At 39.2% G+C, this 24,873-nt stretch overlaps 1 protein-coding gene across 2 annotated transcripts in view; it reads left to right on the top strand.

Annotated features, from left to right (window-relative positions):
- megf6b (multiple EGF-like-domains 6b) overlaps window positions 1-24,873 on the top strand; it is a 66,545-nt gene that overhangs the window by 15,887 nt on the left and 25,785 nt on the right. Inside the window, exon 5 of one of the 2 annotated variants that reach the window (XM_065954715.1) lies at window positions 20,475-20,597. In XM_065954715.1, the coding sequence (XP_065810787.1) occupies window positions 20,475-20,597 (123 nt within the window). Of the gene's footprint in view, window positions 1-20,474; window positions 20,598-24,423; window positions 24,792-24,873 lie in introns of those variants that run through there. The other variant, XM_065954716.1, reaches the window with a different exon arrangement.

The following is a 24,873-nucleotide window of genomic DNA, read 5'->3' on the forward strand; positions in this document are numbered from 1 at the left end:
ATTGGCCTATTTTAAGGCCCTGAAATCTCATTTTCAATCACGGCTTCATTTCCAAGTTGAAGGGGTCACATCTTACAGAGGTCAACAATGTTTGACAAAATTATATCCCCCCCCCCCCCCCCACACACACACACACACACACACACACACACACACACACACACACAACAAATGTATGCTTATGGGCTAAATAGCTAGCATATAGGGACAGTAATATTGCACTTGTGTGATGACAGTAGTATTGCAGTGCTACTGTAAATGAAACCTGATCAAACCTGGCCTTCACATTCCTAATGGAGCAGATAACCGGACTTTAGAGGGTGACACTCTTACAAATCAACAGAGTGAAATATATTTCTGACCTATAATTGTGCAGGGAAAACAGCACTTGTATCTTTGTATTTATAAGAAATGATTTAACAGTGATGAAAGTAGTGAAGTTATTAAAGAAAAGGGAGCGTTTTCAGTATCCAAGAACATGTGTGTACATAGTTGTAACTCTGTTTCTGCTCTGAAGCTCTTTAAATCTCTCTGTCTTGTCTTTATCTAGAGGGATTTAGTCACTTGTTGCCTGATGCACTCGGTATTCAGCCTGTCATCAGCAGACAAGTGTGGGATCAACAGCTTTCAAAGCTTTTAGACCTCTGGCAAAGCAGATGTCTTCATACCAGCTGACATCTGGGCTCAGCTGCAGACTAGCAGACAGACAGACAGACAGACAGACAGACAGACAGAGAGGCAGGCAGACACTTTTTGTAACACGAAACTGAAGCGGCTAGTTCAGGAATCTTGAGTTGCTCATGAAAGCTGCTTCTTGTATCATTTTCTGTTGGTTGTTGTGGGTAAAACAAAAGTTATCCAGAATACATAAAATTGATAGATCATGTAATAGGATTTTTTAAAAACATATTCAAAGCCTTAATGATAGAAAATTCAAATCCTTGACAGCAGAAGGAAAAAAACTCCATAAAGAAGAAACCTGATATGTAATGACTTTATCTGCTCCTTTCCCACAGGTTTAACTCGTGTTTATTGGACTTTTGTTTGTTCATTCCAAACTTTTATTTTATTTTTTAAATGACGCCTCTTTGCGTGTGACTTTTGAACCATCGGCTCATTTCTTGGCTGGATTTGGGGTCAATGCAGTGCCAGGAGGTCCAGCTTGTTCTAGAAATCACTCAAGACACACCCTCCACTGATGGCCATCTCCATTATCACTATTCTTTAACTGTGACGTTAACTTCAAAGTAGGCACTCAGACAGCCTTTTCTCAGCCATGTCCCCTTTGAAGCGTTGAGTCAGAGAAAATGTTTGTACATCAAACCATCTGTTAGGCTGCCTAGATTATAGTCAATTAACCTCTAAGTCTGATTTATACCACCCTTTAATGAAGCTAAAATCAGAACACCACATGTATTACTAATATTTTATTTTGCTTTGGAAAGGCTACACGAGACAGTCACAGAAATCTTGGCTTGTTTATTTTATTTTATTTTATTTTTTAAAGATTTTTTTGGGGGGCTTTTGTGCCTTTAATGCAGAGATAGGACAGTGGATAGAGTTGGAAACCAGGGAGAGAGAATGGGGAATGACATGTGGAAAGAGGCCACGGGTGGAAGTGAACCCGGGCCTCCTGCTCGAGATGACAGCCTCAATACATGGGGCGTGCGCCCTAACCATTGCGCCACCAGCGCACCCCCTGTTTATTTTATTTTTGACTTAAATTTTGGAATTTTGGAACTTGAAATATGAAGACTTCTGATATATGACTTGTCTTAGTTTATCATTCATTACAAAAAGTCATAGTGTATCAACAAATTAATCCAAACAAAAGCTTTTGATTATTCGATTTTACCGTTCAATATCATCAGTTACACACATGCATGTTCTTATAGACCCAACAGGAGAAGTTCTCCCTGATTCCTATCAGTAACAGTCTTTGCTATAATCCACATATGGATCAACACCCATTAAGTGAATACGATTTCTACATAAGTTTATTTTGGCCTATAATGGGTTGACTGAAGATCTAAATAATTAGGAAGGTTATTTCTATAAAGTCTGTCGGTGCATGACGGGATTCCTCCACAGCTGGGGGGCCCGAGGTGCAGAGAAATTCCACAGGGAGTAAAACACTGTGATCCATCTTCAAACGAACAAGATTGTAACCTTACTGAGGGTATTTCTCTTCGCTCTTCTAAAAATGTTAAGAGCATTTTGTGTAAGCACATGGGTCACTACCTAATAAGTGGTGGAATTGAACTGAACTCATTTATCTTCTGTCAATACTATCTGCTAATACAACTCAATACTTACCATATTTCCAGTGCAAAATGTGCTACATTTTAGCCTGTTGCTCAATTAAAAAAAACTTTATTAGTCCAGTGATTCATAGACACATCAGTAACATGAAGACAAAGATAAGCTGCAGCAAAGAGTTCAAGATAGAAATGAAATACAAAATTAAAGTACAAAATTACGGAAGCGTATTGCATTCATGTGGAGAATTTTTTTTTTGCCTGGTTTCTTGTTATAACGAGAAAAGATCTCGTTATAATGAAAAAAGATGTCGTTATAACAGAAAAAGATCTCGTTATAACAAGATAAAGATCTCGTTATAACGAGATAAAGATCTTGTTATTACGAGATAAAGATCTTGTTATAATGAGATAAAGAGAGAAAAGCATTAGGGTGGTGGCGATGAGGAGGCGTGGGTTTGTTTATGGGAGTGTACAATACACCAGTGGCAGCTCATTACAACATTTCAGTATAAAGACCGTAGCAGGCGTTTCTGGCGCCGCACTTTTTTTTTCATGGGGTTAAAGTATTTTCAGTAAATGCCTAAGTGTATCTTGAGACACCACATAGCCAGTTTGAATACAATTCAGATGCATGACTTTATATCGGTGAAGCATACCATAGCTATTTAACTGATCCTGGAAGAATGACGCTATGTCAAGTAGGTCAGAGTGTGCTTTGCTTTCCGTCTGAACAACCTTAACGCCTTCAGATGCCTGCGCTAAGTCGACAAGCTCATGAGAATACCATCTGTATTACTCCAAGATGATAATATTTCCCAATGCCTTAAACTGAGATGAAAATAAAACACAATCAAATCAATAACCCTGGTCATCGTTGCCTTTTGATCTTCCACCCTCCCCTGCCTGCCACAATGCAAACTTCATTAACCCTCTAGTATCTTTTAGTCTTTGTAATGTGTGTCTTTTCTCATTATAACAAGATCTTTATCTCGTAATAACAAGATCTTTATCTCGTAATAACGAGATCTTTATGTCGTAATAACGAGATATTTATCTTGTAATAACAAGATCTTTATGTCGTAATAACGAGATATTTATCTCGTAATAACAAGATCTTTATGTCGTTATAACGAGATCTTTATCTCGTAATAATGAGATCTTTTCTTGTTATTACGAGATAAAGATCTCGTAATAACAAGAAACCAGGCCAAAAAAATGAATGCAATACGTTTCCGTACAATATAGATAAAGTAGACTAAAGTTATAAGTTGACCATGATTGGACCAACAGCAGAGGACGAAAGTAAACAGTGCTATATACAAGTAGAAGAAATCTGAGTGGGTAGAAACAATATATAAACAGAGCTGTATAAAAGTAGACAAACACTGAATGAGTGAAGTGATAATTATGCAGTGGAGAACAATAATATAACAACAACTAAATACTGTATATATACAGAGCTGTATGCAAGTGTTGAATAGGTAACGTGATAATAGTGCTAAATGTGGATAACATGTAACTTATAAAGCACAGTTACAGATGAGCTCCCGAAGATAGTTTGATTTCAAGATTAGCTTGAACAGAAAAAGCATTGTGTGAAGTGCTGTTTTGAATAATTATCAGTTTCACTTGTGGTAATTTAGTCATGTTCTGCAGAATGAATGCAAGAGTTATTTTTAACTTCTGAACACAAAGTTTGTATTTCTGTATTCAATGTTTTAACGATGGTAGTAGACAAAATGTAGTCGCTGATTTTCCATGTTGCAGACTCTTCTTTTCAGCATTCTGGTGATTCTGTTTCTGTCAGAGATGTATTGTTAGGTCTCATGTTTGTTACCATGGGTGCAAGGTCAGGACAACAACCCTCAAGCTATTGTGAGAATTCATTGTCTTGTTAACAGACACTTGTTGAGTTGCACAGTACCTTTGATGTAAAAGCAGACTGGAACAGGGGTCATCTGGTCAAGAAGTCAGTGTAAGTGAGAAAAATGTATTTACAAAGAAAGAAACATATAATTATAATGTCCCAGATCCCTTATTTTATGGTAAAATGTGGTGAGACATGTGGGGGGTTAGTGAAATGGAGACACTGAGCGTTATCTGTTCATCTCCTAAAACCTCTCACATCTGATAAGTCTTTGTACTTTCTGCCTATGTCTGTCCCTCATTGTCAAACTTAAAGGAGCAATTTGTAACTCTGACATGTAGCGTTTTTTAAAGAGGTACTGCAGTCCAAATTTAAAAACATTGGAGAGAGCAGTCTCTTCCCCTGCGCCCATCCTCCCTAGAGTCTATGTGCATGCGGGTTGCCATGACGCGGACATGGAAGCTTCAGTGTTTAGCCAGCTCTGCATCGGTCTTGAAACCTTTCTGTGTTCTAACCTCTCTCCATTTTTTCAAAAGTATCTCCAATATTTATCCTAATTTTAACACATTTCTGGTTATAGAACCTGTTTGCTTGCCTGCTTCCATCGCTGTAACACCTGTTGATTTGCCGTGATAACTGATCTTATATCTGGCAAACCGAGGGTCGTCCAAAACGGCTGTGTGGGGGTGCCTTAAAACTTCCTCCCCACCTTCTCTGGTCAAAACAAATACATATCATTCAGGACAGGAATCTAAACTAAGAATGAGGACATACCGGCCGCTGCATTGTTGTACGAGAGACCAGAACTTCATAGCATGTTTCTTTAATGTCTGATGATATAGTACGATCATTTTCTGATTTAAATCAGTAGATATCTTACATATTGCTCCTTTAACTGTTCTCAGGAAAGTTTCATGTGCCTGAAAGTGTACATTTCAGTTTGGAGATTTTGATGAGATTGCATGTTGTAGTTATATTCAAAGCAGGTTATTTCAGATGTTGCTCTCTTTCTTTACCTCTGTCCTACTCTAATAGCTGACCTGCTCTACAATTATTTTAAGCTTAATAGCTGTGTTTCTTTAAACTAGTGGTCTGTTGTAACCTGCCTTTCTTCACCCCTCTCCCCTCACACACATGTAGACTTTGCAAATGACCTCCAAGTTCTCAAACTTGTCCAAGTTTGTTGACCTTTTGTAATGTGTATATCTTTCCTTCTCACAAATGTGTTTCTTTTACTTTTCCCACCGTCTGTAACGCATGCAAGGTTTATTCCTTTTTTGCATGGTAATTACATAAGCACATTAAGGCTAAATGTGAGCAAAAATGTGTCCCAGATGTCAAATCCTAGTTAACACATTACTGGCATGTTAGTCAGAAGTGCAGGACTTTGCAACAAGGCAATGGTGTGGTGTTAGTTTCCTTTTTTTAGCTTAGCAAAGTGGAAGATCACCCATGAACATTGTATTAATAGTCTAATTGTGTGCCTAGTTATTCTGATTTACGTGACTGGTGACTTTTGTGGTCTCTCTTTGCACTGAGGATTTCAGGGGTGGCGGTGAGGTCAAGGGCCAAGCAAGCATGTAGTGTGTGCCCATTTAGCACAACCTCAAACTTCCATAGCTGTACTTGCTAGTAACAAAGAGTAGGAAGGCTATAGCCGGCATCTAAAAATTGAACTCTCTGGAACTGTGGGCTAAGTGCTATCATCACTGCTGCTCATCAAACCATTCAGAGATGGACAGTGACAGAAGGCGGCAGGAGTGACACACATATCTGTCATGTTTTAAGGATTCAGGTCGACATGTGTTCATGTTGTTAAAGAGAACATCCGTTTCCTAACTGGTTAAACCATTTCCCAGATGCTGTTAACTCAGACAAGTGGACAAGTTTGACTGGCGGCTGATTGCTAAGACAACACTCGTTGATTTTGCTTTTGCTAAATATATGGTGTAACTTCTCCCTTCATGTTGAGGACCACTCAGGAATGTAAAAAGAGAGCTGCTTTTAGAGTGTCGGCCTTGGGACCCTCCCCATTGTAAAAATAAATCCCTGAACTCTTAGTCCCATTGAATGTTTTTTACTCAGGATTAAGAAAACTATTTGAGAAACCTCCATGCTGAGCTAGCTGAGCACTTTAGGTAGCAAGTGCCCCAAAAATGAAACACATGCTTGTGCTGGTCCTCATTACTGGATAGAGGTTGGGAAAAAAAAAAGTTTAGATTCTTATCTTGTGAGATTTTAAATAGTCATAACTTCCAAAAATCTTTTATTTATTTGGCTTATTAGTCACTCCCTGCTAAGTGCTAAGGCTAGCTCTTTAACTCAGTAGAATGCATAATGGAGCAGCAAGAAATTTAGCCAGTCTCACAGATGACTGGAGTAGATCCTGAAGTATGTACTAATTAAAAAATAGACTTTGATTAATGAATCCAGAATCTTTTTGAATCGAAAATAGATTCACAATCAAATCATGACCCCAAGAATCAAAATCGAATCGTGAGTCACCCAAAGATTCCCAGCCTTTTTACTGGAGATAGCAAAGTTTATTTGCTTCTGCATTGACGTTTGATCACTTTATCAAACTTGCTTTCACAAGGGAAATATAAGCACAGTTTTTAGTTAGTGCTCTGCAAAAGAATGGGTTTGGAAAAGATCCACATTCATCCCTGTCAGCCTTAAGAGAATGTGAAACTTGCAGTACAGAAATTTAACAACCAGTAATCTCTGGTTTCCCAAAGCCCCAAACTTTAAGGCATCTGGTAAAGCTTTTGGTTTAGCTTTCACTTGTATAACCACCTTATGGTCCAAACATTTTGGGTTAACAACATTGAAAAGGCAGAAATACAGTCTACGTTTGGTTGGTAGATGACAGAAATATGGAGCATTGATTTTAATTACACATACAGTTTTATATGCTCATAGAGAAGTCATCTCACTGCTGAGTCTGGCATAAGCTTTATAGCCCACAGTTTCTTCTTCTTGTAGTCATTAGCTTACCTTGCTGTGTACATAAGGATCCCTTTCTTTTAGTTTCGCCATATTGCATTGTTTTATTGGTTCCCTCCATTATGTGGCTATGTGCTGTATAATTTAGAAATAATCTCATCCACCTTTCTGTATCCAGCCAACTGTATTGCATGCTCAGAATAGACCCCCAACACTAATGAGGGCCTGCACATCATTGTTTGTCCAGCAAGCATTTGCAGTTGCTCCTTCTTTAAAGGGTTTACCTATGGAGCTATTATTATGGCAAGACTATTTGAATATGCGTACACAGATCCACAAATGTGAAAAAATACCACGACAGCTATCCAGCTCAGTAATGTCCGTCTTGAACTCACTGTGTGCTACTGCAGACTGGCAGCCTAGCCTGTGAGCCTGGGCTCAGGGCAACAAACCCCACTATTGTGTTTGCAGATCGTCAGACACACATTTGAAGATATTTTGTTTACGCATTTGTGGATCTTGCGCGGCAGGAGTGTTGCAAAAGTCATGTGTAAAATGACAGCCAATGGAGAGGTCCGCCTCAGTTGTAAGTGATCATTTGTGTGTATTTTCAGGATTTACAGCTGAAAAAAACTCACTGCCATCAATAAATAAGTAAATATTTTGAAATTGGTCTACATATTTGCAGATAAGTTTAAGCATTTGAGGATCTGTGTGTGCATTTGTGGATCTATTTACGCATTCAAATAGTTTTGCCACAATAATAGCTCCATATTTACCTGATAGGTGCTGATGCAGCGGTAAAACTGGGGAGATTTTGTGTCCTTTGTAGTTTTCTTTGTTTTGATGTAAGGGACAACTGCCAATCATGTTAAGCAAAAAGCTGCAACTGACATTTAAGCCTTCTTTTCATTGCATTGTACCACTAGACTTGATGTGACTCACCATGCATGTAATTATTCTTTTCTGTTGGTTTTCATCAGAAGGTTGTAAAGTGGAAAACTTGTTTTTTTTGGGTTGAACCTCTCCAAAGGTTCATGGTCAGCTAAGCAGATATTAAAAGATGAAACTGCTGCCCATTCATTGGACATAGGAATTAAAAACTTGCATCCCAAACACTTGGTAGTTTGGTTGGGGAACTTTGCAATGAATCTGATGTACACAGCAAACAAAGGTTAATATGCAACTAAACATATGTAGCTTACGTTCGCTGGGCTTTAACATTACATAACGTTCTCGCCATTGTTTGTGTTGCATTGAAAACCCAAACACATATGATACAGCCTTTTTTTCTTTTGGGTCCAAGTTAAGATGGAGCCGATTCCCACATGTAAGGCATCAGTATCATGTCCAGACCGTTGCTGATGTTTAATTCCATGAACTTGTATCCTTCACTGGCAGAGGAAAAACAGAGGCAAAGGTGAAACATTTGAAGTTAGCAATGCTTTTACATTATGTTTGTAGGTCCCTGTAGTCTAAAAGAAAAATGAATGTGCTACTGATTGACAGGTTAAGCACAATGATTATTCATACACTCTAACAACACAATGAGCTCACAGTGAAGCTGTGACCAGCTCTAATCCACTTCCACCTTTGGCGGATGCACCATAGAATGATTCCAGCAATATCACACCTTAAAGCTTCCTGTTTTCTCAAACTATGTACATAAAACTTGAACTGATGGATGGTTTTAATGACTTGAGTACTCCATTTTTCATATTTATATTCTCTTGTACTTTTGTCAGATAACCAGAATAAGAAACGTCATGAGATCGTAAAGTATAGAGTTGGCCAGCTGCAGCAGTTTGTCACTGATGAGTATGTCCATCCTCCACTGAAAGGTCAAAAGGTTGTAGGCATAAGGGCATTAGGTTATGTAACCATGGTATAATGATTACAACATTTGTCTAATCTGCTCAAAATATGCCTGCTATGCTTTTAAAGTAGTTTTATAAGTGGGAGAGAAAATGTTGTAAAAGTAAGATGGCTGATAATGGGACAGTAAATGTCTAGTGATGCTATGCTGTGATGGGTTTAACAGCCTCAGCTGAAATGGCTGTGAACAGGTTAAAGTCTGTTTTTTCACTTTACTCACAGAGAATTACGACGTGTTAGGTTCAAACCTTGAAAACACGAGGAGAAAGTCAGGAATTTTGGAATGAGAGCTGTCTAAGCGTGAACAAGGTCAGGTGGTGACTTCATTTTTTTTTTCACAACACAATCTCTCCCATCCGCCATAAATTGGAGACAAAATGGACTACTCAGAGTCACTGACATGTTTTCTACTTTTTAGGCATTTGAAGTTTTAATCCGTTCCTTTTAGAATTGTTAGCAGCCAGCAAAGCATGACTCTCGGAGCAGCGGATGTGAAGGAGGTCATGGAGATGGAGAAACTGTTGGGAGAATTAGAAGCTTTAGGCCAATGTTTTCTCACACATTCTCTACATTTTTGTCTTGAGCTCCTTCTGATTCTTTGTATCGTTACCTTTTAGAGTATAAGAAAAGCCTGGTCAGGAGGATGTACCGGGGAAAAACAGATTTGTGAATTAGAGGTCATCTGATTAAAAAAAAAAAAAACATTGGTTTTGGTTTTTGGTTCAAAAATCTCAAAAAGTAGTGCTCTTAATTTTCTTTTTCTTTTTAAGAGCAAAGCTTCACCTTTGAGATCTGAACATCAACAAATGTTTGGCATTTTTTTTAAAGTGTGTTTGAAGATGCACTGTGGATTTGTTCACCACTAGCAGCAGTTGAAGCATTTCTTTGTTCAATTGACACCTTGCTGTGTTTTATAATGTATTATTTTGATTTCACATTTAACAAAACTGAAAATATGTTCAGGTAACAGCTGGAAAACTGTATTAGCTTACCTGCTAAGGGAGTGAGGAAAAGTATACGCTGGTAGAAACATTTAAAAAATCCAAGGCTTCAAACCTTTGTATTGAAGGAGATTGCATTCGACATCTTCATAATGCCTAATGAATACACTCAACACATTTTTTTTGTACACAGTATGCAAAGCCCTGCCTTTAAAGGCTCATTCATTATTAGGATTAATTGTTTAAAGCCTGGATCCTGAAATGTAGTACTTTTTTCTTCTTCACATGTCAGCGGTCCCATCCTGAAACTCTTTAAGTTATTCCAACCTAAACATGAGAAAGAGACCAGCCCTGGTTCCTTGTAGTCAATAATGGCGTCTCTAATGAGAGGGAGTGTGTTGCAGTCAGGGTGGGGTACATCCTTGCCCACCTACCTACCATTGCATCCTGTGCAGCACCCTAATCTCCCATAATTGTGCTGAGTCTGGGCTCCCACCCTGTCTCATTAGGCTCTTTACAGAATTCCTGATGAAAGGTTGCTGCTGGTCACGCTGGGGGCGAGGGCATCAGGTTTGTGTTAATTAGCAGTGACAAGAGTTTGCAAAATACAATTAGTGGAATAATGAGTGTGGACTGATCCCTTCATCAGCAAGCAGTGCCCTGATTCTGTTTTTGATACCTTTATACTCCCATAGCAAATCTGCCTTTCTTCTCTCTTATCAGCGCTGTGTGTTTCCCACTGAGCCAAACGTTTCACTTCTAATCTCTTGTTTCCCTCCACCTACAACACTATCTCCTCTGTTGTGTAATATCTCCATATGGAAGCCACTTAGCCTTTGACGAACGTCCAAGTGAGAGTTGTCTCCCTTTCAGCGCACAGCCAATGCTCACTGATGTTTTGTGAGGTGTGAAAAGCAAATGCTCATCTGAGAGAAATGTAATGAGACAGGGTCAGTCGCCTGTCGAGGCAGCAGTTTTAATCTTATTACAGTAGTTGTTTTATCCTGTCTTATGTCAGAAAGGACTGCTTCTCTGGCATTATTGATATAGTCACAGTACATTACTCTTTTATAGTAGCCAGAGAAGCATGTCTCAAGTAATTGATGATTCATAGCAGATAGATCAGACAGATATGATCCAGAGCTGGGCAGTCATCATAATAGCAAGCAGCTGGTGGACACAACATGATATATTTAGATTTCAAAATGGGTTGGCCCTCAAGTTGGACTGCGTCTATCATAAACAATACAGTTCAATTAAGCTATGAATCCTTATAATCCTTATACTCCTCATAATTAGCTTAGTACATCTCTAATGATAATGAGTGGATGTTACAAGTCAGCTGGTGACCAAGCAGCTCATGAATCATTACTCATTATTGATTTATGAATGAAGACAACGAGTCAGCCAAATGCAAAATCTGCTCTGGTCAAATCCTCCCTTGTTTTAAAAGCTCAGTGTGTAGGAATAAGTAACCGCAGATGGCAGATGGAAAGATGACTTTCAGTGTTTTTAATGATTTTAAGACGAAGGGTTGAGAACCACTGATCCTTTTGCGTCTCCTGTTTGGAAATTGCTGATAACTGAAAACCAGTTATCACAGTGCATTCTCAATGTCATCTTGTGTTTACACTTTTTATTCCTGAATATTTTTTTCTGCCTTTTTGCCTTTATTGATAGAAAGGCTGAAGATACACAGTGAATGTGGGGAGGGGAGATTGGGGTACACTTTCATCAAATGGCTGAGGCTTTGGTTTGAACCTGTGGACAATATGTCGTGGACTGTATTCTCATAGTGTTTTTGCCCCTGTTCTACCAACTGAGCTCAACCAGTGTCCCCCATATTAAATAATTTGTGGCAAGTTTGTGCTTTTTAGATTGTAAATTTTGAGATGCTACACTGAAAACAAACCAATTCTTTGGATTTTTGGCTGCATGCTTCATCTATGTGGAGCCCCCGTGTTGGGGCTGTCCTCCTATAGCTTAGTGCCATCCTAGGTATGAAAACACAAATCCAAAAGTTCAGAAAAGAACAATACCTCATAGTGATGCTCAAGCAGGTTTTTGCCATTAATACAGATCTCCTTGCCTCTAAATTAGATGTCACCAGCGGGTTGTGTATTTGACTGCTGTTCCTTTCAAGTTGGAACAACGATCAAACCATGTAGGGCACATGAAGCAAAAACAAAAGCCTCAATGTTTATCCCTTCTGTACACCTTGAGCACGACAATCTGTCATGTATCTGCCACTTTTTGCCCCGTAGGTAAACAGCTCTGAGCAACGTTCTGTCCGCTATGGCCCTGAACATACCACAGCAGAACATCTCACGCATGCGACCGAGAGCGAGACAGGCTGGAAAACCACAACAAGTAATTTTGGGATTTATGCTGGCCCCCATGTGTTGTCCTGGGCGCTCCAAACTTCTGGGTCAAAGATGGAAAAACAGGTAGTAACAGGTAGAGCAGAGAAAGAGCACACGCAAAGGATCAGAGGTCAATCCCCTGAGGTCCAGCAGGCATTTGTTCCTGCTGTTAGTATGTGTAGATCATAAAATGTTATTCTGGAGACATGCATAGTTTCTTAACATTTACTGACTGTTAAAATGAGAGAAAGAAGTCTGCCTCCTCAGGTTTTTTTCAAGTCACAAACTATTTGGAAGAGTTACAGCACTGTCAGGCTCCTTCGATTAAACGGTTAGAGTCAAAAAAGTGATGGATGTAAGGACTTTAAGAACATCTCTACAAACATGCAATCCCCAGATTTTTCTTTATTTTATAATCACTTATGGCACAGGAATCAAGGGAAAGCAGGAGTTGCAGTCAGCTGTGTAAAGTGGAAAGACAAAAAACAAAGGCTTACAGGAGTTAGAAGCAGCTTGCTCTATAAGGCAATGGAATATCACACAAACATACTTAAGACACACTTACCCCACAATGCAGTACATTGGATCATAAGGGAGGAGTAAGGGACTCTGTGGTGCAGAATGTTCACCAAACAAAACTCAAACACTGGTGTTTTGGTGCCTCTTTGATGTTGCACACAAATCCCTTGTGGTCAAACATTAAAAATAATAAATTTTAGGGCTCAGTGACGATCTAGTCGCTTGATTGATATTTTTGTACCCCAGAGTCAGACCGCCTCTCAGCGCTTCTCTCAACACAACAGTCTGCTGCTTGTCTGTGGTTTCTGTCAACACACGCCTTGGGAAGATGAAGTGTACAAAACAAAATACAAGAGTTTTTCTTAAATAAGCAGATAAGCAGAGAATTAGCATTCTGATCATCTGCATTTTTCACATGAGAAATGAACTATTCAAGAAAAGCACCACAAATCACCTAATGATTTGACACACCTGCCTGCACAGCAGAAACATGTCATGACACATACGTCAGTGTTTCACTTATGAAGTAATGGTTTTCTGAACCGCACATGCCTTTGGTTGATCTGTTTTCATTATCCATCAATCTTCAACGTGGCCTGAAAAACATCAGAATCAATGAAAAAAGGCCCATTAGAATATCCTACAACCCATCATTAATTTTCTTTTGTAAATCCAAGAGTCCCTTATTGTCTGTTTAAATTCTGTGAAGACAAAGTAACACATTTTTTTCATAAAAAAAGAGAGCCTTAAACCGATTTACTGATGCCTTTTTTTGCCTTTTAAAAGACAAATGAATGTATCAACTGATGAATGCCGCTCTACAGTAGAAAGTAATTGTGACAACTTTGTTGCAAAATAAACATTGAATCATTCTCTTCTCTTTGGTTACTGTCAGACGATATGTACAGTATTTACATGCAGTTCCAAAAAGTCGTACCTAGCATGATGAGCTAGTAAAAGCTAAAAGGGGGCATATCGCCACCTATAGAAATGTTGGACAGACTTCCGATAATAAATCTGTTCTCCCCCCGCATGCTTGTAACTGGGACAAGGACAGTAGTCCAATGAAATGGCCTTATTGAGCTATAACCACAGCTCAATTTAACTGTGCATGTTAAACGTACTGAGTGACTTCATGGAAACATCAGAGGTTTGTGAAAGGAGATGTAGACGTTCTGAACATCAGTGCTTAAACATCATAGAGGTCTGTGTGTGGTTAGTGTGTAATTAAAGGGGACGTTTCTTTAACTCCTCCAGTTCCACAAAAGCAACGCCGTGTTTAAATTACAGAGCCACTTAACAGCTCAGCAGCCACCATGGCCACAATTACAGAGCATTAAGGAGAATTTAGTACTCCACACTGGCACTCTGAGTGTATGAAATAGTAAGAGGTGGGGGAATGAATGGATGTTCTTTGGTGTAAGTCAGTGTTGTAAACCAAATTGAAAGATGTTTTCCCAGAGCTGGTGCTTTGACAAGTAAAGTTTGGTCTTTGGTTTTGAATTATTATATTATGGCAGCTGTGTTTTGGTTACAAGAAGAATGAATATGAAGAGTACGATTCAGTCATAAACACCCAGCATCACATCTGGACTATTATTGATGTAGCGGAAGATTAACAGCAGGGGGCAATGTTGAACTTATGAGCTTATGCCTAGCAGAAGAGATTGAGAGGGAAAAATACATCTAACTTTTTCTTGATGAAATCATGGTGTAGTTATAAGGCATATTTTAATCAGTTGGGTGTCATCTGACTATTGACCTCCATCAATAGCTGTTTTCAGTTTCCGTCATCAACCTGAAACTTTGCCTTCTGATATAGTGTGCACTGTTGTGAAAGTACACCACAAGTTTTTGCTAACATAGTCATTGAGACCTTAGTCTAAGACTCATCCTGATAACATAATTGTTTGCTTAACGTGATTTAACATGGTACAGAAAGTTTACAGTCTACCTGAAAATATTACATAGCACAGAGACAGAGAGAGAGAGAGACAGGATCCTGGCAGAGCAGCATTAAAAGGAAACCTTAGAACTAAAGTACTTACACAACATAGACAACATGACCTAAACCGCAGAGGTAATGCTCGGATAAAACACTTCAAATGCATCTTGGGGATTTTCATGATATCTGAGAATGTGCATGTGAAATCCACAAGGAGTTATTGGTGCTATAAAATAACTTTTATAATAACCTTTGTGAGCTTGGAGGAACGTATTTCACTGGTTTCTATGTGTCATTTGAACAGGCTGAGGAAACGTGAACTTTCTGATAAAACTGAAAAGTATGGGAGTTTGTTTAGCACATTTTTAACAACAATGCAACTGGACTGACCCTTAGATAAAACGTTGCTGGGGTGATTTATACTGGTCAAAAGTGAGGATGCATTTCCTTCGAGGAAGTGTGAAGTTAACTGTGTGTTGCACTAAAGTTGGTTTTTCAGTCAGAAAAAGATGTCATGAACCATTCTTCTGCCACATGTGCAGGTCAGTCACAGGGGAATCCTCATCCAAATAAAACCTCAATGACTCAAAAATGTCTTAAAGAGTCTTAAGCCAATCCCCTTCTTTATAGCACCTGGTAAATGGAAGCAGCTGTGAGGACAGCAGAGAATGCGAGCAGGAATGAACACTAGCAAAGCGCATTATTACACTCGCAGGCTTTTAGATCGGGGCCCTTAAAAGGAAACAGGTTAGGTTATCCTCAAACTCCTGATCCTCGAATTCTGCAATTTTCCGGCCCATGATCCCCTGAGATAACATCGGAGGTCTGGCAATTTTTCTCGGCCCTCGCGGTCTACAGAGGCAGCGCAGCATCCCCCTCCTGGGAGCAGTGGTTGTCGTCCTTATCGCAGGAAGTCACACAATGCAGTGCAGGAATGTAAACCCAGAGCTGTGCTGCAGCTCACCTCGCAGAAATAGCATGAGTGTTAGTGAAACAAGCTTTTTGTTTTTAATTCTTTACCTGATTACTTTGGAACACAGTGTCCACCACAGAGAAATACACGTTTCTACCCATTTTACAGACGTGTTTTTGTGTTAGATTTCACTTTCAAGAAGACATAACAGCTCTGAGCAGATTTATTAAATTTGTTTTCCTCATAAGACAATGCACAGTAACTCCACTCTCATATTATTAGAAGCACTTTCATCTTAAAAATGTGTATGTGAGGTAGTATGAAGCTCCGATACAGACTTAATTAATTAGTTTGCAGAAACTTTAAAATATTCACATCCTCTAAATGCATATTTCTTGCCCTCTGTAATAGCTTCTCTATTCAAGGTGATGCGTGTCTGTTCTTCAAGGTGGTCCACATTGATTTTACAACATGAAAGGAAACCTTGAATACATTGCAGTAAAACACAAAACCACTACCTGCATCCTCTAAATGAATTAGACCATTAAATCAGGTCTACTTTAAAGGCTTTATATGTGATTTTTCACACTTAAATGTAACAGAAATCAAGTATATCCTCTGAAAATAACTCTGTGAGTCATGACTGTCTACAATGGGTGTAACACACGAGTCCCACTGTCTGTGAGGCTTTCAGAGATTTCCGAGTCCTATCTACAGTTTGTTTACATCGCCCGGACAGCCGGCCAGCTCCTCCCCTTGCGTATAAAAGTTGTTTAATTGAGGGACTAGAGAAAAGAAGAATAACATACTGTACTCACTGCTTAACTGCGTTTCTAGATCACGCTCATTTTGGGTAAATTTACATGCAGTGTGAAGATACGAGCATAATAAAGATCACTAGCATTAGCATGCTAACACAACAATGCAGCGCGAGTTGTTTTGGTTTCATGCTGGTCCTCAAGGGCGACATCTGTTGGATCAAAAAATAAATAAATATATTAAGTTTCACAAAGCTTTTAGTGTTGGAACAATTTGAAATTCTATCTGAAAAGTCTCAATACAAAACTGCCCAGTCCATTAAGGGGTTACTTAATTTGCTCAATGTAATTAATCTTCCTGTACGTACGTACTTCCTCCATCCTTTATTTAAAGATGAATATTAAAGTTAAAGAAAGTGTAATACCTCAACAGTCTCAGTGAAAATCCTTCAGAGAAACTGAAAGGGCCAAATTTCTGCTTTGTATTACTGGAAGCATGACAGGAAAGAAAATGTTGTTGCAAAGACATTGATTTTAGAAGACATGCACCTGTTGTGTCTAACTCCCAATATGCTGAAGCTTCACATGAGCTGAAATTAAACTTCATATGAATGGAGCATTTGGAGTTTGTCCTCCATCCAATACCTTAAACTGCCTCCGAAAGGATTCACTCTGCTGCCAAAATAGACAGAGGGAGATTTAACAGTGACTAGTATCTCTTTCAGTTCACATTCGTCCATGTGAGTATAACTTTAAGATGACAGTAAAACTGTCTTTTAATTAATCAGCTAACCATCATAAAGTAAATGGACCAATATCAGATGGTGTTTTCATTCCCTGTTTGGAAAATATAAGAAGTCCCCTCAGGCTGTGGAACTTGTAATTGTAGTTTCAGTTTATAGACTTAAACGAGTAGTGTAAGCAGTTTGTTCACTGATGGACAGAGCCACCCTTTCAGTTCATTAGCTAAGCTTGGCTTACAGGTAGCAGGCGAACATATGGACATGAACATATTTGCCTGGAATAAAAAGAGTAGGTCCTTTAAAGTCCCCATGAAACGGAACTTCAAGAGTAAATATCTGCTGTGTCGTGAATTATTTCCAATTAAAGCGAAATAGCGAGGATAGAACGACCAATGACAAGATAGAAGGTAGGACATGACGTTGGGATGAATTTGTTTGTATCATTAGCTACAACAAAGTTATTTAATTGGACCAAACATTTTCAAACACCCTTGAGTGCAGGATGAGTCATCAGACATTTGAAACATTTTACAGGACATAGTAAAATGTACTGAGGTACTGAAGTAGTTTTCTTCAATGAAAAAATAAAGTAAATAAAGTCAATCTTTGCAGCGTGCTGTTTATCCCTTCATCTGAAACATGCAGTGTTGTTCCTCATGTTGTTTGTTCTTCTGTTAAACAGTCCTCCCTGCATGGGTCTGACCCCGAGCTCTGGCCTTTGACTCACACCTGGGGCATACATTTGGTTGCAGACATTCTACTGTGGTTCAGGCATCTGATCTCTTTTTGGAAAATGTTGGATACACACACACACACACACACACACACACACACACACACACACACACACACACACACACACACACACACACACACACACACACACACACACACACACACAGGCCTCAAGAAGGCACGGAGGTCAGGGAGAGGAAACCTTGGAGATGTGATGTTCAGGCCGATCTTTTAACACCTTCCCTGTGTTTTAAAGAGGCTCCTACTCTCGTTTCACTCCTTTAGATGTCTGATCACTCTGCTCGAGGTGCAGCTTGGCGACGGATTGATGTGAGGGCGATGTAAAATGAAAATCTCTTGGCGTTGCCCTCTGGAGACAGGTGAAGGTGCGGCCTCCAGACTCAATGATGTTTTCTGGAGGTCATTGAGTTTAACAATTACAGACAATACTTTACCGTCTGACAATGTGTCTGTGTTGGAAATAGCATAAACCAATGATGTTGCATTGATATTAAAAAAAAAATGTCTTGCCATTTTACAAGTACCTAGTAGCAATAATGTGCTTAATCTCCCTCTTTTTTTTGGACGAGTTTTGAAATTTTAAATTTTCATTAAGGTCCTAATGGAAAGAAAACAAGATCATGTAATATAGAAGCTGCTTCTCTACAAACATCCTAAAAGCAGATGCTAAAGGCAAAGTTCCATATTGAAAACACAAAATCCCTCTGTGCATGTTTTTCCTCCTAATAAGTTTCTTCTGCTCTCTGAACACAACTTTGGCCCAAATCGCCATCCTTAATACTTTATCAAGCCCCTGCTGACTCCCAGTTTCCACTGCTGCGTTACATATTCTCCTCCTGACCCGAAGCAGTTCAACATTCCTGCTCTCTTATTGGGCAGAATGACTCAGAGAGTGATGAGCGTGACCCTGACCCTGGGCAGACCCCTGTTCTTGGTGCTGCACAGGTGTGTGGCCTTAGGGAGGGCGGAGAGGGGAGAGGGGAGAGGGGAGAGGGGAGATAGACATCCTCACGCACACTCACTACAGAAAAACACACACTTCCAATCCAGCGTGAGTATCCCTCGCAGTGTTTAATTCTGCTCTTGACTTCAGATCACATCATACTCAGTCATCATCACTTGTTGGCTTCGGTCTGGTTGTTTCATACTTTTCTTAAACCTGCTGTTATTACACTGCTTATTTTGCAAGTTAAATTAACTTTACTTAAAGGCACCAAGCTGTCATGTCCAAATGAAATTAGGCTAGCATACCAAAATTGGATCATTAGCAGCAATTGATATAGTTTGGATGAGAATAAAGTGGAGTAATGGAATAACTAAGTGATTAAGATTCATGTTTCAGGTATATTAAAGTGTATTTTTGATGATTAAGGGGGTATTTCATTACATATTGTCTGCCTTTTAGGTTTCATTGCCATTTTTAAACACTCGGTGATAGAAAAAAGTGCCCCGATCTGGTGTAAACATTTCCAGATGTTGCAAACTATAAGAGAAATTGTTTAATTGCCCAACTGGCATTGAAACACACCGAAAATTTTGCTTGAGGGGGGAAAATGTCCTATAAAGCAATTTTCTTTGCGCCCAGACTCTTCCTCTCCTCTGTACAGTACCTCTTAACTTTTATGGACATGGGGAAAGTTTAAAAGCTGATTAAGAGCCAAGTGGATGCTCGCTTCTCATTTTTCTCCGTGGCCGTCAGTTTCCAGTCCAAGATTCCTCTTGCTGGCACTGCAAAGGAAACAGAACAGTGTCATCAAGTCTACAACTTCCCCCATGTGAATGAGTTTTAACATTAATGCAGCCAATGTGGAGCCGCGTCTTTAAACTGCAGCGTAAAAATTGGACATCCTGTAACATTCATTTTCAATTTTTAATATCTCCTCATTACGCAGAAGCTCTGCAGCTCAGATTAGGCTACATACAAAACTGTCAGCACCTGTCACTGACCCCAGTCATTATGTGCAGTTTGGGAACTGGAGGGAAAGATTTTATCAGGTTTAGTAGATGACAGATTCGACAGGATATTTTTCTGATGGAAATGAAATGGAAAAACTTCTTGTGGAAATGTGTTGAGGTTCTGCTTAATCATCAAAAGCTTGTTCAGGTTCACGGTGAAGGAATTAACAGGACAATTCAAACAACAACTTTTTTTTTCTCTTTGCCTGACTCAATGTATCGTTATTCTCTTATCTGTATTCTCTTTATTTATTTATGTATTTATTTAGATCCATTGTATATTTTTTTCCTTTTTTTCCCTTGACTCTTCTACTGTGGAGAAAAGTTAAAGGGTAGAAGCACACCGTGTTTCCTGCAGTCATTTCTATGAATTCTAGGCACTTGACCACTTTCCACACTTTTCAAAAACTCCATCCAATTTTTATTCATGGAAAATAAATCAAGCTTAATCAGACTCACATGCGCATTCACCACTCAAAAAGTTCAATACTGTTTTCACCATTACACTTAGCTTTTCAGTAGCCTATGTTCGACTGTTCAACCACAACACTACGTTAACCCTTTTCTTTCTTCTTTTGATTCTCGTCTGAATGAATATGGGAGTAACTTTGTCCTTTTCTCTTCCTGTCAGATGTGAATGAGTGTGAGGAGACCAACGGGGGCTGTGAGGCTCTCTGCTGTAACACCATTGGAAGTTTCTACTGCAGGTGTCCTCCCGGGCTGAAACTCAATGAAGACGGCAAAACTTGTCAAGGTGAGTCCTCTACAGTGTGCTTCTGTACAGCGTCTGAATCAGTGATTGAGTCTTTATTTTCTATCCGCTGGATGTTCAAATTCACTTAACTTGAAACAAATATTCTTGAGTGTAAACTGTATATATATTGGTCAAGTCAGGTCACATTTATGTATAAAGCACATTTAAAAACAGCAGCAGCTGGCCAAAGTGCTGGACAGTAAGAAACAATATACAGGAGTTCACAACATCCACAAGAACAAATAAAACAGAAATAAGGAAAGCAACAAAGAAAACCTGACAGAAACGGCCTATTAGGGACCAGAGGACTCAAACGCTAATATATAAAAACAAGTTTTGAGAAAGGCCTTAAAAGAGTCAACAGATGGGGCAGACCTGATAGAATGGGGGAGGCTCTTACAATATTAAAAAAAAAAAAATAGTCAAAGCCCCTAAACTGTGGAAGTGAAAAATGTGTCAGTAAGTTATTAGATACTCTTGAAAATAAATATAAAATATAAATAACAGCAGCATCCAATATTTTTTATCATGTCATTTATCCCCTAATCTTTAAATGAATACTTTCAGCCACAGTAGTTTTTGGGTTTTATTAATGGCAATGTGAATCAATCATTCTCACAGTCGGATAAAAACACATTCATAAAAAAAATGGATAATGCCTAAACATTTGGTTCTAATTTTGAGCTTGAGTGAAAAGTTGCAATAACTATTGAACAGTTTGCCCTGGAAAAATGTGAAATGTGAATTTGGTTTCTTCCAAGATGAACTGTTAAAAAACTTTGGTGATCCTTTTATTTTCCATTCAGATCAAACATCAAAATGTATCCAGGGTTTGTGTCATAACTCCACGCAGCATCAATTACAAAGATACATTTTTATGCTTATTCATTCTTCATCTTTATATCCATAGCTGGTAATAACCATGGCTGGACAAAAGTGCCATATTTCAGGAACTCCAGGAGGGCATTACTTCAAACTGAACACAAACATCCCTTTGGTCTTAATATTGGAAATATTAGAACTTAGTGGTTAAAGTTCAAGGCAAAATCACTTGGATCTCTCAGGAAACGTTTTCGACCATAACTCAGTAATTCATAGCCTGATTATATAACAAATGTCCCATGTGACTATTGAGAACATCATAGGTTAGGAGCACCTGGAGGAAATCTATTCAAAGTTGGTGCTTCAACTTGCTGATCAGAATTTGGTTGTGAAAAGTCAAACTCACTGTGACGACATATCACAACAACCCTATGAGGTAATTTAATAACATCCGGTTTATTTAGTTCCTTTATAGAAAACAACACCATTCACGTTCCATTTGTCGACAAGCTCCAAAATCAGCACTTTTGAGCGTTTTCATTTTATTGTGTGGGAAGGGTTTACTGACACTCATTTGTTATTTAAAGAGGAAGAGATACGATATGATTTCCTTTATGTTTAATGTTTGCCAACAAAGGTATACTTTAAATTATTTTCAATATACCCTCCATAAATATAATCATTTCCCTCCACAGTAGTTCTCATTCTGGGGAAAACCCTGGTGGATATGAGATCTGACACAACTTGTTGCTGGAGGCAAACAGGCAGTATTTCTAGTTTTACACATGTTTACATTGACATTTATGGAGTTAAATGACCTACGGGTCCAGATCGTTTTAACTTCTGCAGTGTCGATGATAAAATAGTTCATGAGGTGGACTATCCTGAGATAAAAGTGCAGCTGCCTGTCCGTCATGACTCCAAAGCACCATTGAACTGCCGCCTATCGAAATTGAGTTACGTCCCCCAAATTTTTCCCACGAGATTTCTTTTTGCTCCATCATATTTTGATGTTTCTGATTAGGAAACCTCTGCCAGTGGTTGGTGTAATCAGAATAATGATTCCTCTATGCTGTAGCCAAACCATAGAGGAGAGACTGTGCAGCAAGGCTGTCTGCTGGAGGAAGCAGGGAGAGATCTGATCCCGGTCACGGTTATTAGCAGAGCTGATGGGAACGTTGTCACAGCTGGCCTTCATAGCTTTCTGCCCTCCGTTAGTGCTGTTCATTGTAGAAAAAGAAAAAAAAAACACTCCCCCATAGCATTAGTGTTATAATTGTCTGTAATAGGCTGTAGTATTAACAGAGGTAAAAGAGCTGGATGAATGTTGTGGCTGTTTGAGTCAGTGCTGTATGTGCGGTGCTGCGTCTGCAGAAAGTGATCAGCTTTTCTTCTGCATGAGCGCCTGCAGACATGAGGGAGAGACGAGATCCATTCATTTAGCCGTTTAGAGTAAATGGTTCTGCGGAGCTGGATCATGCACAACCACATTAATACTTTTGGGGAATCCTATCCTTGGCAGCGTGCTATAATTTTTCCTAAATGAAAGACATCTGCTGGCATGGGCAAGGAACAAACAAATGGATCTTTTGTTCAGTGTTAAAACCCTGAAAACCTACAGAATGTATTCTTTAATCCCTTGTGAAGAGTTCCTACATTTACAGTAAGTATGTGGTCTATTTCATCATATTAATGCATTTTTAAATTCAATTTGAACTAGCAGCATTTATTCAAACGTCACTGATCCAGTCCACAATAACTGCTGTCATGCAGCGTGCAGCACGCGGCAGATAATGCCAACATTTTTGCGGTCATGCTGAATGAATTTTACTGCTCAGACCGAGGTGAGCATGAAGGTGGGAGTGACACTCTGCCAGCTGTGACACCTGTCCTAATAGAGAGCTCTGCCCAAAATCAACACGTATTAGATGTTCTTGTAAACCCCCGAGAGTAGGAGAGTTCCCGTAATGACTTTATTAAGAAAAATATCGTGCAGTGTTGCTTCATTCTCTCCCGGATTTTTTCTGGTATTTTATTCAAACTTTTTTCAAACTCTGGCTCAGTAACTTACAGCTCTGGCTCCTTGCCTATCATCTGTCCTCCATGCCTGAGCGGGCTTCTTTCCACCTCACCTGGTATCTTTGTCCACATGTGTCTGATGTTCGCACAAATATGCATTTGAAATGCAATGTGTGATTTTGTTGGTGTGTGATGTCTCAAAAACGGTCAGTATCAGTTTCTGCCTGTCCTTCTAAGGTTGAGTACTTGTCAAACGCTTGTGGTCTGATGAAATGACATCACAGGTGTATGTTACAGAAGCTATAAGGTCGCATTTTTTAGAAGAAAGACCAAAAGAAGTGAAGCTCACGGTCTTTGTATCCTGCAGATGTCTTTGGGGCCATTTAGGTTCAAAAATGGTGATTATTATGGAGCTCTATGAACCTGGTTATAGTCCTGCTGCTGTGTTTCAGCGTACAGTATTTTTGGCAGCAGATGAGAGAGCTAAGTGTTAACTCCTGAACAGACGATTTCACTCCGTGCTTCATTCCTTTCTCCGCTGTTGGGATAATAAATTCTGAATGCGACTTCTGGCACTTATCAGAGTTGGCTTAACTTTGGTGGCAGTATGTATGTTAGATTAAATAAGAAACCTATAGGCCGTACATTCTTAAGTGTGTTAACAGTCTTTATTCTTCACCTGTAAATGATGTGAAAATCTCACGTTTTTATCTCACTACATTCTTTAAGCTAGACAGTAATTGAGTAAGTACAGTGGCCTGGTGGCAAAATGTAGTAAATCATATAAGGTAAAACGTAAATGACAGTAAATCAGAAAGTTATTTATCTGTACTGGTCATACTTTGTAGTTGAACAGAGAGTTTAATGTTAGAGTAAAAGGGAAGTGTGGGGAAAGGAGAGTGAGAGAAACAGGGGGGAAGGAGAGGAGGATCTTTAATGTGATGGACATTTAGTTGGGAGGGTGAGAGAGAGGGAGAAAAATCAGGAGGCAGAGGGAATAAGAAGTAGTGAGCATGTTACATCAGGGCAGGATTCAGCACCTGGAGAACTGACCATTAACAGCTTTTGAGCTTAACAAAATATATTTTAAGTTTTTTTTCAGTAGCCTACTTTTTAAAAAAAAAAATCTTAATCATTTTCTCAAAGCTTTAAGTTCTCTTTGAGGCTCTGAAGTGTCCGTCTCTGTCATGGCTCAGTCATCCGAATCTCGGATTTTCTGTCTAGTGTTTGTCACAGCGATGGCATCTCTGGCAAGGGCTGCAAACTATCCCCACAGTTACTATAGAAGGATTTGTTATAGGCCACACTGTTACCATGGATACCACGGCTACAATCTGGGCTACCTGGCCGCAGGTAAGTGACGCAGATGATGCTGTTGAGGCAGTGATTTAATACTTGTGCTGTGGGTCTGTGTTTAAATGCAATAACTTGTAAA

Source organism: Labrus bergylta, chromosome 5, assembly GCF_963930695.1.
Source record: "Labrus bergylta chromosome 5, fLabBer1.1, whole genome shotgun sequence".
Taxonomy (NCBI): Eukaryota; Metazoa; Chordata; class Actinopteri; order Labriformes; family Labridae; genus Labrus; species Labrus bergylta.